Source organism: Colossoma macropomum, unplaced genomic scaffold (genome assembly GCF_904425465.1).
Source record: "Colossoma macropomum unplaced genomic scaffold, Colossoma_macropomum, whole genome shotgun sequence".
Taxonomy (NCBI): domain Eukaryota; kingdom Metazoa; phylum Chordata; class Actinopteri; order Characiformes; family Serrasalmidae; genus Colossoma; species Colossoma macropomum.
The window spans coordinates 3,443,830-3,458,615 of NW_023494804.1; the positions used below are offsets into that span (position 1 = coordinate 3,443,830).

The following is a 14,786-nucleotide window of genomic DNA, read 5'->3' on the forward strand; positions in this document are numbered from 1 at the left end:
TGAAACATTACACTGTCTGGAGACGTGATGTTTGTTTCAGCTCATCTTGTCAAAGATTAAATGGTAAATGGTCATTTTGAAGAGTTAAATCTGTTTGTTCTGTATCATCAGTTCTTCTCAAAGACACTCACAGAAACATGACTTATGAGGGCTGTTGGCTCTTGTGTTTACAGTGAAAGCAGAAACAAAGGGAACCGAGGAACCAGCGTCTTCAGGTTACTGACCTGCAGCTCTGTGATCTTCAGGATTCCTTCAGAATTCACTGACCTGCTCTGATGATCTGCACTTCTGGTTCTTTGAAGAATCTCACAAAAGATGGGTCTTTAAAAACTAAACTGTGTGGTATTTTAAGGGGATCCAAAGGGGGTTCTTTGGTGGTATCACTCCAAAGAACATCTTCATGTTTAAGAGGTGAAGCGGACCTCCTGCAGCAGATTAAAGTGGGGAAAAGGCATCATTCCTCTTTAAATCTGTCAGTTGTTGCTGTTTGTTTTGAAAATATAAATTAAAACGATTAAAAAGGTGTCGCTGGTTGATACGGTCGTATATAAAGATGAAGAAATTACACCATTATCGTTTATATATACAAATTACATCACAGGTCATATGAACAGGTGATACAGTCATTTTCAAATCACATATGAAGATGATACATAACAAAGCAATGAGTCACTAGTTGATACAGTCATATATAAACCACATATAGGAGAAAACAATCCTATTTATAGTCTAAAAAACAAACAAACAAACGAAAAAATGCTCCATAGTGTGATCTGTTGCTCACCTGAGGTACAGGTGAGTCGAAACATGACTCACTCTTCGAAACGGTGACGTCACGACCTCCCCTCCCCCAGGTTTCCGGAGCAACAGTCGAAACTGGACCTGTGAGTCCGCCCACAAACACCGTTAAGTCAAACGCCTTATTTTCTTTCCTTTTCCCACCCGTATTCAGGCTCGTGCGCTACACTCTAAAAAACGGTTCTTCGAGGGTTCTTTAGTAATGAGAATGGTTTTATTTAGAACCATAAGTTATGTATAGAGACATTTACATGCTTAAATGGTTCTCTGCATGGTGAAATGGTTCTTCAGATTGGTGGAGAATGTGTTGTGTACGGTTCTATACAGCACCACAAAGGGTTCTTCTACTGTTACGATGTCAACCTTACAGCAGAACCCTTTTTGGTGCTATGCAGAACCTTCTGATTCAATCTGAAGAACCATCTCACCAAGCAAAGAACTATTTACGCATGCAAATGGTTCTATCTAAACAAAATAGAACCATTTCTTTGACTGAAGAACCCCTGGAGAACCATCTTTGGTAGGAATGTATGTTTGGTGGCCCAAGCCAATGAAACAATAAACGCACGGAATATCAGAAAATGCACCCAATCTAGCCAATCAGAGCGCGGATGGGAGTGTCTTGCCGGAAAACAGGTGTGAAAAAAATAAACGCCCCTTTTTAAACGCTCGTCTCCAAACAGCCAACCAAGTCCCTCCATATTTAAGTGGCAGCTCGGAGCAACAGGTGCTTCCCTCACCTCGTCGACACCTGCACAAAGGAATTATCCGCTTTTCTCCCGGTTTTTTGAAGACCACTTCGGCTGGACGTTAGCTGGGTGACCTTATTTTGAACATAGCTGTGAAAACGTGGACTAATTTGAAGTTTTTTTAAAAACTTTTTAAGCTTTTCTGAGATTCATCAGCCAAAGCTCTTCAAGCTCAGAAGGTTCTGCTGGTTCTTTTTGAACATCTCCAGCTTGTAAGAAGAATTTTAGAAGAACAGGACTTTCCAGGTGTAAAATGGCTAATAAAGGGCTGCAGCTTTTGGGCTACGTCCTCGCCCTGGTGGGTCTGATTGGGCTCCTGGCCGGCACAATCATGCCCCAGTGGAAGATGTCCGCCTACGTGGGGGACAACATCATCACGGCCGTGGCGATATACCAGGGGCTATGGATGTCCTGCGCCTTCCAGAGTACGGGCCAGATGCAGTGCAAGATCTACGACTCCATGCTGCAGCTGGACAGTGAGTAACATGACCTACTACACTGGAAAAACGAATTTTCCATTCCACCTTAAACGGTGCAGCAGTGACATTCTGGCGCCATTTAAGGTGGAACGGGGAATTAGAAAGAGAAGCCAACTTTAAGTGTACACTGCTTGCTTTGGAATATCATATATTACATCAACAGAGTTATTGGCAAATTATATAAACTTCAAGACCATAATTATGTTGATTTAATATATTGTATATATTGGTTCTTTGAATGTATTTGACTCAGAGGTCCCACATGTAGGAAATATCATCATTTTCTTTAATTTGGGACTAGTTATGTTGACGTATTGTTGTTTATTAGTGCAGTCAATAAGTATAAATAAGGACAAATGCAGACATTAAAGACTACAGACAATAAATAAAAGCAAAACAGATATTAATCCAAGATAAAGTGACTGTAATGTGGAATAACTGTATGAACTGTAGGCCTGTAAGCTTTCCCAATATTTCCATTATCATTGTGCTCTTAACGTTCAGCACATTCAGGTGTGCTTGAGCTGGTCGAACCGGTTGGTTGTTTGGAGATGGACCAGGAAACGAGCGCGCGCTCCTGCTCTGTGGTTTTGCATGGGCAGTCAAATCGCCTCTTCACACGGCAGTGATAATGACGGGCCATTTTGGTGCCCAATGCTGGGCCAAGCCAAGGACGCAACTCATTTCTAGTGCAGAATACACCGTGAAGCTTTTCTCAGAGGAGTTTCAGAAGGTGTTGGCCCAGGCGGCCTAGAAGAATCACCTGATTTTGGTGTTTTACACCTCCAGATGTTGTGGGAGTATCATGTACCACAAAGAAAGCAAGCTGCTAATGTGGGAGAACGAAAAAGACTAGCATCGCTCATTTTAGAGGAATGCCTTACATTCAGGTAGCTAAAAGAGGGAGCAAGAACCCGTTAGACTGAGTTTTATCATCAGCATTTTGAATGTGTAACATGAGCCGTTCCATATAAGGCAGCGGCTTTAGGGTGTGGCGCTCAGGGTGCACCTGTATCCAGCCTTGGAGCTGAAACTGGCATGTTTTGAATGCTGGTTCATAGTTTAAGGTTTTATTTCTATATATTATCACTGTCCAAAGAAAAACAAGTATCTCCAAATTTTCACCCAATGTAAAGGGCAGCTGGGTGTTGAAATGATACAGAAAACTAAAAAAAAACAGAAGTAGTTTTCTTTGGACAGCAGCGATATTTTAAGTAAAGCCACCTCCAAATACCTTTTGTTTGTCTGTTTGTTGACCCAAACAAGTGATTGGTGTTTCTTTCTTTTCTTCTGAGCTGCTCTGAAAGGGCGTGGTGACATTCTAACCGCACTTCTGCCTCGGGGCTCAAACGGGACATTTACTCAAAGAAGTGGAGCGAATGGGCCATTAAGCCTATTATAGTCCTAGAGGTGGTCTAAATAAATAATGGTGGTCTAAATAACCAACTAATGGTCAATACCACCTTTTATTAAGTAAATAAATAAAAAGGTGTATCTCATTATATGTTAGAAAAGGGTGCCATAACTTTTGCACAGGCCACATCTTTTATATTTTTCCCCTCCAGCGTGTTAAATATGGCACAGTGATTGTGTGTTAAAGTGTGTTCACTGTAGAGGGTGTTTTAACTTATTGTCGCCTAGAAAATCAACCAAAACATGTTGTTGTCCACTTTTTCCTGGTTAGCTTAGATTCCTCAGTGTTCATATCCATCACAATCTGGGTTTTTGTTTGTGAAACTCTTAAAAAATAAAGGTTCTTTGGCTTAGATAGATGGTTCTAGGAAAACTTTAATTGGTAAACAAATTTTATTTAAACTTTTTAAAAAGTTTTATCCCAATCTTTTTTACATATACGGTCCATTTAAAGAGCCATTCATTGAAAGTTTCATTTAAAGAACCACAAATGGTTCTTCAGTGGCACTGCTCCAAAATCCTTTTTGAATCCTGTTTATTTTTAAGAATAAAAATACTTAAAACACTGAAAAACTGTGTATAAAGCATGTAGAATCAAATAATCCTAATAATTCCTGGCTTGGATGTGCATTTATAGAAGAAAAGATTTAATTGGTTAAGAACATTCTTCACAATTTCACTAGCAGAAACAGAAATGGTTCTTCTATTGCTTTGCTCTATGAAATAAAGGCTCCTAAATGGTTCTTAGCTTGGGTATATGGTTCTAGAATAAGCTTTAATTGGTTAAGAAAGTTCTTGAAACTTTAACAGTGTTCTTCACAATCTCAGAAATCTTGCAGAAATCAAATGGCTTTGCTCTAAAGAACCCTTTCTGGCACCTTTTCTATTTAAGCGTATACTAACAAAGGGTATAGAGGGAATAAAATATAGACTCATAAATGTTTCTTAGGTTTTTAAAAAACGTTTTTTTCACAGTCTTATCTACAGAAATGGTTCTTTACCCGTGGGCTAAAAGATTCTTTAAGGAACAAAAAGTAGTTTTTCTGTAGCTTTGCTCTAAAGAACTCTTTCTGGCACTTTTTATTATTAAGCATATAATTAAAAATTGTATATAGACACTATAAAATAAAGGCTTCCAAATGGTTCTTTGCTCAGATGTACAATTTTACAAAAAAACTTTAACAGGTAAAGAAAGAGCCCTTTATTTTTAAGTGTCTGTTACTGGAGTTTCAGTGGATTTCAGTTATTTATTTATATAATTATGTTTATATAAATCTTTCATTTTTTGACGTCATTTGAGAAAATCAGCTGCCCTTTACGTTGTGTGAATATTTCATGATGGCTGGACCAACAGAAATGCTCCAAAACTGCGTAAAGTAAAATCTCTTTACATTAACTTACTTTAAAAGTTACGAACGTTTTGCGTTCTCCTGTAAAGTTGCCATTTTGGAGATGCTTGTTGTTCTTTAGACAGTAATGATATGTTAAAATACAAATATTTCACTGAATACTTTAATAATAGGGAGTGACTGTTTCTATTCCAGTACTAATTAAAGAGTTTATTTAGTTTAATTGAGCTCAGATAATAAAATCTGAGCACCGCTCAGCAACACTTCTGTGTAAAGCTGTAGGAAAGTGTGCTGAAAGAGTGGAACCTTTACGGCTGGGTTATTCATTGTTGCAGTAATGATTACACAGCCACGCCGGTTCAGCTCCGGCCTCCTCCTCCTGCTCTGCTGGTGGAAAGTCCTCAGCGTCCCGGTTTCAGGGTGGGGGAGGGGGAGGGGCGAACACATCACATTTGCTTGTTTGTTCCAAAGCTAACCTATGCAAATGTAAACCAGCGTCCACATAATGGTGAGCTTCTCAAACAGGCAAGAACACGGAACCGCAGGAGCGATTATTTATCACCTTCACATCGACAGAACACAGCAGCTTTTAAAATAGAAACTAATAACACTCCAGTCATAATTAACTACTGATTTCTCAACCTACACGCCTATAAATAAAGGGTAATAAGTGGCTCTTGGCTTTGATATACAGTTCTGTAGTCCTAAAGTGAGTAATGCCATGGAAGAACCTAAAGAGCCTTGTTTGAAAAGGGACATGTGAGGGTGAAGAACCTTTTAAGAATACAGTAAACCTTCACACAGTGTTCTTAAAGTATAAAGTAATGGTTCTTTCTAGAACTGTTACTTTATGTAAAGGTTCCTTTACACTTTTAAAAAGGTCACCTGTCTAATTTATAAAAAAATGTGTTATCACTGTGTTATCACTACAAAGAACAACAGGTGCCACAAAAGGCTCTTTTAGCAATGCCACAGAAGAACCATTTTGGTTCCCTAAAGAACCAAAGAAGAACCTTTTTAAAGGTTTAAGAACCTTCACAAAATCTAAAATGACTCTGCAATTTTAGGGGTTCTTCCTAGAAGCTTTAGTTGTGGAGGTCCTTTAAACCTAAAACGTTCTTGACACTCACATATCCTAATCACAAAGATGGTTCCATCGATTGAAAGGAACTAAATATGGTTCTTCGCTCCTTTTCAGACACATTTTTAAGGGGGTCGTCCTCACTGTCCCACAGATCCAGTGTAAGCCCTTCGTTAAGTGACCACGCGCCTCTGTGTAAACTTAACTGTTTATGGCTGCCAGCTCGGTGGCTTTAATGGGATTTATTTGTTTTGCTTGGCTATCAGAGCCTTTGATAAGGTCTTATCTTCTGTACACCACTTTATGACGACTACAAACAAGAATACAAGCCAATTTCGATAAACTGTCATTACGCCAGTGTTGTGAATGAGAACTAGCTTTGTGAATGATCCCTCAGCGCAACTGCTGCAGCTACAATTCAGTGGTTTGGTGTGAATTGGTTCAGATGTTTTTACAGTGGTGGTGATAGGAACCAGGGGTCGCCATGACTACAACACAAATATAGACATTTTATTTACTATCCAAAACCACCAGTGAACCTACACGAGTCTTCTGAGTTTATATGGAATGTTGATGATGGAAAATAGTGGAAAATCTGGAATAATAAGTTTTCTTTGGGGACTATTTTGCCTCACAGCACCCTGCATATTATGTATCCCTCCACCATGAATGGAGTTTAAGGCCAAAATCTTCTCAAAACTATCATAAAACGGTGTCTCAGTCATCAGGCAGTGAATTCATAACCATTTCCTGTAATAACTTCCTGTGAGGGAGCTTTTAGAGGTGGACGTCTGGTTCCTGTCACCACCACTGTGAACAGTTCTGACTGTAAGCTTGTCTAGAACAGAGCGTTTCACACCAAACCACTCTGAATGACTCTGTTTACATCTTAATTCTTAAACAAAAATTGGCTAGTAGGGTTCTTTGGAGTGATCCCATAGAGGAACCACCTTTCAGCGGAGGAGTCTTAAAAGAACCATTTCTGTAAATGAGATGGTTGAGTGTGAAGAAAATGTGGAAAAACATTATCACAAAACATTATCCACATAAAGGTCTTTTCCTACAACCATAGAATTGAACCTAAATTTTTAAGGGTGTTCCTGACGTCTATAGCATAAAAGTCCTTCAACTTTCCTTTCAAATCAAAAGTCGTTTTTTCTCTTTTCATCCATATATACACAGATGGCTTTTCTATGGTATGTTTTGATGGTAAGAGACAATCAAAACATACGATTGTCTGGTTCCTTGTTTGCCGGCCTGGTTGGAATGGCTTCAATACTGAAACTATCCAGTCAGATTGCTGAGAAAAGGCCGAGCCCCTAGACATCTAAACAGAGAGAGAGAGAGAGAGAAAGGGAGGGGGGGGGTGGTTCTGTATAATGAAACCTGACTCTCTCTTCCTCTCTCTCCCCCATGACTGGTTAGACCTGTTCTCTGCTAACACGCACACACGCAAAGACAAAACAGTGACACACACATACACACTCTCGCGCGCATACACTCTCAAAGGAGTTTCCAGCTAGAACCAGTTTGTGTCGCACCTGTGCAGGAGAAAGGGGGGGAGGGGCATTTTGCACCAAAGTGGGCAAGAAAACGGAGTTAGACTTAAAACAGACGAGATGTTAGAGAATTTACATTTATAATTACAGCATTTGGCTGACGTTCTCATTCATAGTGACTTATAGGTGATTGTTAGGAGTCTTGCCCAAGGACTCTCACTGGTAGAGTTGCCACCTCAGCCCTGTAAATTCTGTGGGCGTATAGCTATGAGTCAAAGGTAGATATACTCTCAGAAAAGAGGTACTAAACTGTCAGTGGGGCAGTTCCCCTCTTGTCACTGGGGTGGTTCCTCAAGGCTCCATCTCAGTACCTTTAGTCAGGGAACATAACTGAACCATAATCCACTGAAATGATATGTTCTAAGCTGTACTGACTCCACACACCCCGTCTCGTCTCCAGGCTTTTATTTTACTGTTCTGTTTTACAACATTCGGTTATGAAAAGGTACAAATACGAACTTTTCACCTGGAAAAACTTATTTAAGGTTCACAATCAGACCTTAAAACCACTGTTGGACCTTTGAGGGAACATTTACACTGTTTGTACCTTGATGAACAAAAAATGTACCTGCACAGAACCTTTTTTTCGAACAGTGTAGATGTTATATAGAACATAACCATCTCCGTTATCGTGTTGAATTGCTGCCTAGTGACTAGATGCGTCACCAGCAGTGCATCTTTCCCATTGGAAGTAAAGTGGTTCCTCTACGGCAAACAAACAGGAATCCATACAATGGCAGCTTAACCAAGTCTGAATTTAGTCAGACCAGTTATATAGTAAACTGGGGCTTTCCAGACCTTCTCCTTTTCCAGTACTTCTCTCATTTCAGTCCCACAAACTGTTACTGAAGTGATTGTTTTTCATCAAACTAACAAAAGTACCTCACATAGCCAAAAATAGTGGCAGCAGCCACCTTGAAACCTGAATTTTGCCCATAATTTAGTCCATTTTTATAGATAATAGTGTGACATACAGTGTCAGAAACCATATAATCAAGTCTGGGATTACTGAACAGCTCCAGTATGGAGTATGGGATGATCTGGTGGGGAATTAGCTCCCTTTGTTAGCCACATTAGCACACCAAACCAACTTCACTAAGCTAAGTGTGTTTATTTAATATTTTGCCAAACTATTACTTTATGGACTGAAACGCAGCTATGCTTGTTCTGTAAACTACACTGGAAGGACATTCACTGGCTTCTATGGTTTTGCATGTAATGTGAAAGAGCAGCTAAACTGACTTCATTTACATTATCATAAATGCACATTTAGTCCTTTTAGATGCAGTTCAGAACAAGTTTCGTCCCCCACCTTGAGTCAATATGAAAGGATTACTGATTGTAAATACTAATAGCACAGAGATCCATCAGAGTCAGTGCTGTAGGCTAATGTGAAGTACTGAGTTTACTGTGACTAGCTGTTAGCCAGACTAGCCTTACAAGGACATGGCAGTTAAAATGCTTAGCTAGCTACATAAATACCACCCACTAATGTTACATACATGGTGTAATTTCATTTTAAACATAGTCCTGAATGTTTATTTAGATTTTTCCTTTTTCTCTACTGAACTTTGATTGGCAGGTAGAAATCATGTTTCTAAATGGGTTTTTTTTGCCTCAAGCAACTAGCTTAGCAAGTTATCATGTTTGTGAAACATCTCAAACCAGAATTCCTCTGGTTTCTTTTCCAAATTGTCTGCGTAATTAAATGATTAAGATGTAAACATGAAATGGTTATGAATTCACTGCCTGATATCTGAGACACTGTTTTATGACCATGTTTTTGGCCTCAAATGTACTCTTTAAAGTACATTCATGGTGAAGAGGTATATGGGTGTTGTGAGGCAAAACAGTCCCCAAAGAAAATGTACTTTTTTAGTATTACCACTATCAACATTACATATAAAACCCCAGACAAGTGGTTTTGAAGAGTAAATAATATCGCTAGATAAGTTTTGGTTATGTGCCTCTTTATTAAAGTGCATAATTTGACATTAAATCGCTTTAAATGACTTTGTTTACATGCCTACAACTAAATTACGCAGTTATAAAGTTAACCAGTCAAATTTTATAGGAGCGGTTTGATAAGAAGAGAGGAAGAGTTTTATTTCCAGGGCTGTTCAGGATGTTAATACGATGCCTTTCTTACTCAGTATTTCACAATAGTAGTATCAATGAAATACTTCAATCTCTTCCATATGGTTAATTGGGTATGTGCAAATCCTAGTAGTTTCCAAGTGGATACCTGGAATTATTTGAGCAGAGTTGCATCTCTGATCAGAGCTGCTTCTTTCATTTAGAGTTGCATATGAATGCAAAGAAAGATTTAACACCTGTCCCATCACTTCGTCCAGCTTTTAAAGTGATGGTCACCACCTCACTGGTCTGAAATCAGAGATCATAACATTAACGTACTTCTTCTTTCTCCGTCTCTGTGCAGGTGCTCTCCAGGCCACACGGGCGCTGATGGTTGTGTCCATCATCCTGACCGTGATGGGACTGGGCGTGGCCTCCATGGGAATGAAGTGCACAAACTGCGGAGGTGATGATAAAGTGAAAAGGTCCCGCATCGCCATGACTGGAGGAATCATTCTCCTTGTTGGAGGCAAGTTTCCTTCAATGCTCTCTGCTACAGTTCTAATTTAGTTAGGATATATATAACAGTGGTCCACTAATTACAGTAATTAGTACATTGTGGTATATATTAGTGTACTGACCAGGCTTTTTGTTTGTCTTCCGTAGCTCTCTGTGCCATGGTCGCCTGCGGATGGTTCTCCTCCCAGATCATTCAGGACTTCTACAACCCCTTCACTCCTGTGAATACAAAGTATGTGCGACTGCCAGAACTACAGTTCACAGCACAATCACTTGGCGATAAGCAGTTATTTGAAATTCAATTACAGATTCAGACTGAGGTGTTTATATGCTCACTATTCAACAACCTGATGAAAATCTCCATTTACATGCTCACTACAAGTAATCCACACGTGTGTAGAGAACCGCTTAGCGTAGACGTTACCATAACAACCAGCACCACGTGAGTCCAGTCAGAGTGAGATGAGCAGCAGTGAGCAGCGCTTGTGTTTTTAATTGCTTTAAAATGATGTCAGACTCAGGAAAACTTCCTTCACATGTCCTTATTAAAGAAGGATTACCCACCTCGATCAGTCGGATAGAAGCTGTATTCCAAATGCCCTCAATCAGACTAGACTATTCCGATTGAGGTGTTTACATGGACGTATTCTATTATGATTGAGCTATTAGTCGGATTATTAACGGATTAGGCTACATGTAAAAGTGGCTAGTGTTAGCATAACCATTTCCAAATCTCTGCACATGGAAGTGTAGTTTTTAGTTACCATCCAGTACCTGATTTATCTAATCAATCTTTCATTTAATTATGTATGTGTTTATTGCTGTACAGTGCTGTATAGAAATCAGACCACCCTTAATTCATTTAATTTCCTGTCAAAACGGCCATTAAGTACAAGTTATTCGTTAGTCAGCCTTATTAAAATACAAAAGCAGAAAACAGAAAATTACACAAACTTCTCAGTGTTCAGTGAGTCACCCTTTCCCTTTATTCCAACTTGCATTCTTTTCAGGAGACTCACTTTCAGTTTCTCCAAGAAATCTGTAGACACACCTCCAAAGTTCAGTCATAGAAGTTAGAGGTTTTCTGTAGAAGTTAGGTTGTTGTTGTTGTTGTTGTTGTTGTCGACAGACCCACAAAAACAGACCTAAATCTCTTGAACTGAAAATGTAAAACATCTTGTTAGGTCAGTATATCACTGCTGTCGGAAGAAAACCTTGTATCTCCATTTTTGACATTTTTCAGTTTTTGAGAGTTTCAAAATACCTCGGAAAAAATTCTGGTTCCATTGACTTACGTTAAAAGTAAAGTAGGTTTTTTCATTCTCCTGTAAAGTTACCATTTTGGAGATATGAGGTTTTGATCCAACAGCAGCGATATATGACAGTTAAGATGGATTTTCTAATTTCTTTTGTAAAAACTCCATTTCAGAGATAAAAAGGTTTGGTCTCACTTTATTTGGATAGTCCACTTTAATACCCTATAGATTACCTACAGATGTTCAAATTGTTAACAAACTATCTGTTGAAACTGATTCTAAACAGTGGTGGGGTTAGAGTTAGGATTTGGACCAGGGTGAGGGTTGGGTTTAGTTTTTGGGTTGAGGTTAAGGTTAGGGTTAGGATTAGAGCCAGGAATATTGAATCTACAAAGCATCTTTAGTGGACTATACAAATAAAGTGTTACCAATGGTTTTGTTATGAGCACCACAGTCTGTTCCTCACTGTATAAAATACTTGCATGATTGATGTTTATTTGTCCTGAAAGTGGCGTCAGTATGAAGTATTTCCCCCATTTGTAAGATTAACTGTTTGACCTGCTGAAAAAGCTCCACCTCTTTAATCTTCATCTACATTCCTGATTTGGTCAGCCTGGATGTTTTGAATGGTTTGGATGGTTGACCTTCCCTAAGCTGCAGCTGGGCGAGTGCCAAGGCCTCACTCTTTCCTCCCGTTCCTCTTTCTCTGCAGGTACGAGTTCGGATCGGCCATTTTCATCGCCTGGGCCGGCACCTTCCTGGTGGTAATGGGCGGAGCCATGCTGGCAGCGTCCTGCTCGAAGAGCCAATCCAGCTCCAAATACCCCGCGACCAAGTCCCGGCCGCCCAGCAGCTCCAGGGAGTACGTGTGAACGCCACCTGCTGGCCAGCTTTAAGGAGATCACGAACTGCAGGGTGGTGATGGTGGAACGTTTTTTCTGTACTGCTGATCTGAGACTAGATTTATATATGGTTTTTACACTGACTGTGGTCTCAGATCAGCGGTCGGGGTCAACGTCTACCAAGAAATTGAGCCATGTCCCTGAGTTTTTTTTTAAACTATAATCATTACTTCCATTTTTAAGGTGCCTTTTACCCTATTTTTTTAGTTTTCATTTACCAAAAGCCCTTCATAACTAACATAGCAGGAGAGGCCAAAGTAAGAGCCTCATGGTTTGACACTGATTGACCATTTTCTCTCTGAAGTGTAGTAGAACAGAAGAGCCTGTGACACTCAGGGAAAACCGTTTGTGTGTTCTAGCTCATTTCGTCATAGTTAAAGCCAGAGTAAAGTCTCTCCTTCCCTGCATTTCCCCTCTGAATACCTTGAGAGGCCAAACGCTAAGACTGAAAGCAAAAGAGGGCAACTAAAAATATACTGCAGCTTATAAAAAGATCAAAAATGACATTGTGACAAGTGTAAACATCTAACGTGTCTGCAATATATCTAATATCAGGTATAAGGACACCAATATAAGACTCTTATCATAATTATAACCAATTTCTAGACATTTTATTTATCACACTCGTAGATACCTTGGCCAACTTTTTAGGATTATTGTGCCTGATTTGATGTAAAATAAGTAAAAACATCCAGAAATTGGTTATAATTTCTTATAATAGTCTTATAATAGTCTTGTAAACAGAAATTTAGCTATATTGCCTTCATTCAAGATGCAAAGACCTCATTTTTTGCTGAGTTTTTGAAGCCTGCTGTGCGAGAAGCAGCTCACAGCTTTCAGCTTTTCCTTCTTATAAATGATGAAGTTTGTGAAGTTTGTAGTTTCCCCACCTTCTAGAACAAAGACCTGCTTATTTGCCGTCTAAGGCCGTGCCCTCCTGGGCCTGCTTTAGCCTCTGAATAGTGACTCATCTTTTTTGTAAACTGTGCCCTTTTCTTTACCTGTTCTGCTGTGCAAACCTGGCGGACGACTTTTTTTTTTTTTATGTATTTTTGAACTCTGATAGCGCTTCATCATCGAGCTGTTATAAAACCTCTTCTGTTTCCTTTCTTCACGACAAATATTTGTAGATATTTCTCACAGTTTGTCATTCTATCCCTGCCATGTCTTACACAAAGCCTCTTTTTAAATATGTTACGCAAATTAATTTTATGTAAATAAACATGAAAATGAATGAGTTGTTGAGTCTTTTTTCTTTTACCCCATTCAGTAGGATGCGGACGGTCCAGTATCAGGGAAAACCACATTTTCCTCACTTCTTTTAAAGGCACAGTATCAAAAACAGCTTATAATTATAAGGGATAAAGGCAGGCTGGAAAACGGAAAGCTCCTTGAAGTCTACTGACCTGCAGAGGTTTCACGAGGCTGGGGTTGGCTTGTAGTTCTAATTTTCTGTTCCACCTTAAAGCCACCTTAAGACGCCATCTAAAGCACTTAATTTGGCTTCTTAATCTTATTTTCCATTCCACCATAAGTAGTGCAGTAGCCACATTCTGGCACCTTAAAGTCAACAGAAAGTAACTGCTTTTCATTCCACCTTAAATAGTGTAGTTTTCACATTCTGGCGCCTCTAAGGCACTGATTTTTGGCTTCTTGTCCGAATGTTCTGTTCCACCTTAAATAGTACAAGAGTGACTTTTTGGCATCTTGAAGGCACTGAAGTTGGCTTCTTATTCAAATATTTCAGTTCCACCTTAAATAGTGCACCAGCCACATTCTGGCACCTTGAAGGCACTGAAGTTGGCTTCTTATTCAAATTTTTCAGTTCCACCTTAAATAGTGCACCAGCCACATTCTGGCACCTAAAAGTCAACAGAATGTAACTACTTTTCATTCCACCTTAAATAGTGCAGTAGCCACTTTTTTGGCGCCTTTGAGGCACTGAAGTCAGCATTTTATTCAAATGTTCTGTTCCACCTTAAGTAGAGCACCAGTTACATTCTGGTGCCTCCAAGTCACCAGAATATGACTACTTTTCCATTCCACCCTAAATAGTACAGTAGCCACGTATCGGTGCATTAGAGGCACCGGAGTGCAACTGGTTAAGTTTAAGGTGGAACTGGATTTTCCTCACTTTTTTAAAGACACAACATTATAAAACAGACTATAATTATAAAAATAAAGGCAGGTTGGAAAATGATTGTGTAAAAATGAATTAAAACTAAAACAACCACACAAACATGACATGTGGAGAGCTGGGAATAACAAAATACAAGAGAAAATGTAGGATATCAGCTGTTTAATACGTTGAAGATGGAAAAAGAGCAAATGAAGAGTTCAACAAGTTATTAACACGTAATCAGCAGCACTGCAAGCTGTAAATTAGGACTAAAACAGCAGCACATGCAGCAACAGCCACACATGGCTTCATTTCTTTGGATTTGTCGCCACCGTGTGGTCAATGCGAGTAATAGCACTCAGTCTATTCACTAAAACTGAATGGAGCGTAGGAAAAAAAATCACAAGTAAAGTCAGCTCGTGTGCTTTTGACCTATTTAACCTCGTTTCACTTTTCCTATTTGACATAACGAAGCAGCTTAGTGGT

The 14,786-nt window shown here is 39.4% G+C and overlaps 1 protein-coding gene across 1 annotated transcript; it reads left to right on the forward strand.

The window, feature by feature from the left end:
• The first annotated feature begins 1,493 nt into the window (after positions 1 to 1,493).
• cldn7b (claudin 7b) lies at positions 1,494 to 13,415 on the forward strand. The gene is made up of 4 exons (XM_036595366.1): positions 1,494 to 2,023; positions 9,869 to 10,033; positions 10,171 to 10,255; positions 11,992 to 13,415. Exons 1-4 carry the CDS (start codon positions 1,801 to 1,803, stop codon positions 12,149 to 12,151), a joined length of 633 nt encoding a protein of 210 aa, XP_036451259.1. The 5' UTR covers positions 1,494 to 1,800; the 3' UTR covers positions 12,152 to 13,415.
• The last annotated feature ends 1,371 nt before the right edge of the window (positions 13,416 to 14,786 follow it).

Excerpts from the sequence above, each read along its gene's own strand:
- cldn7b (XM_036595366.1), top strand. The coding sequence starts at position 1,801 with ATGGCTAATAAAGGGCTGCAGCTTTTGGGCTACGTCCTCGCCCTGGTG. Across the intron at positions 2,024-9,868 it reads CTCCATGCTGCAGCTGGACA|GTGCTCTCCAGGCCACACGG; the intron begins GTGAGTAACATG and ends GTCTCTGTGCAG. Across the intron at positions 10,256-11,991 it reads TTCACTCCTGTGAATACAAA|GTACGAGTTCGGATCGGCCA; the intron begins GTATGTGCGACT and ends CTTTCTCTGCAG.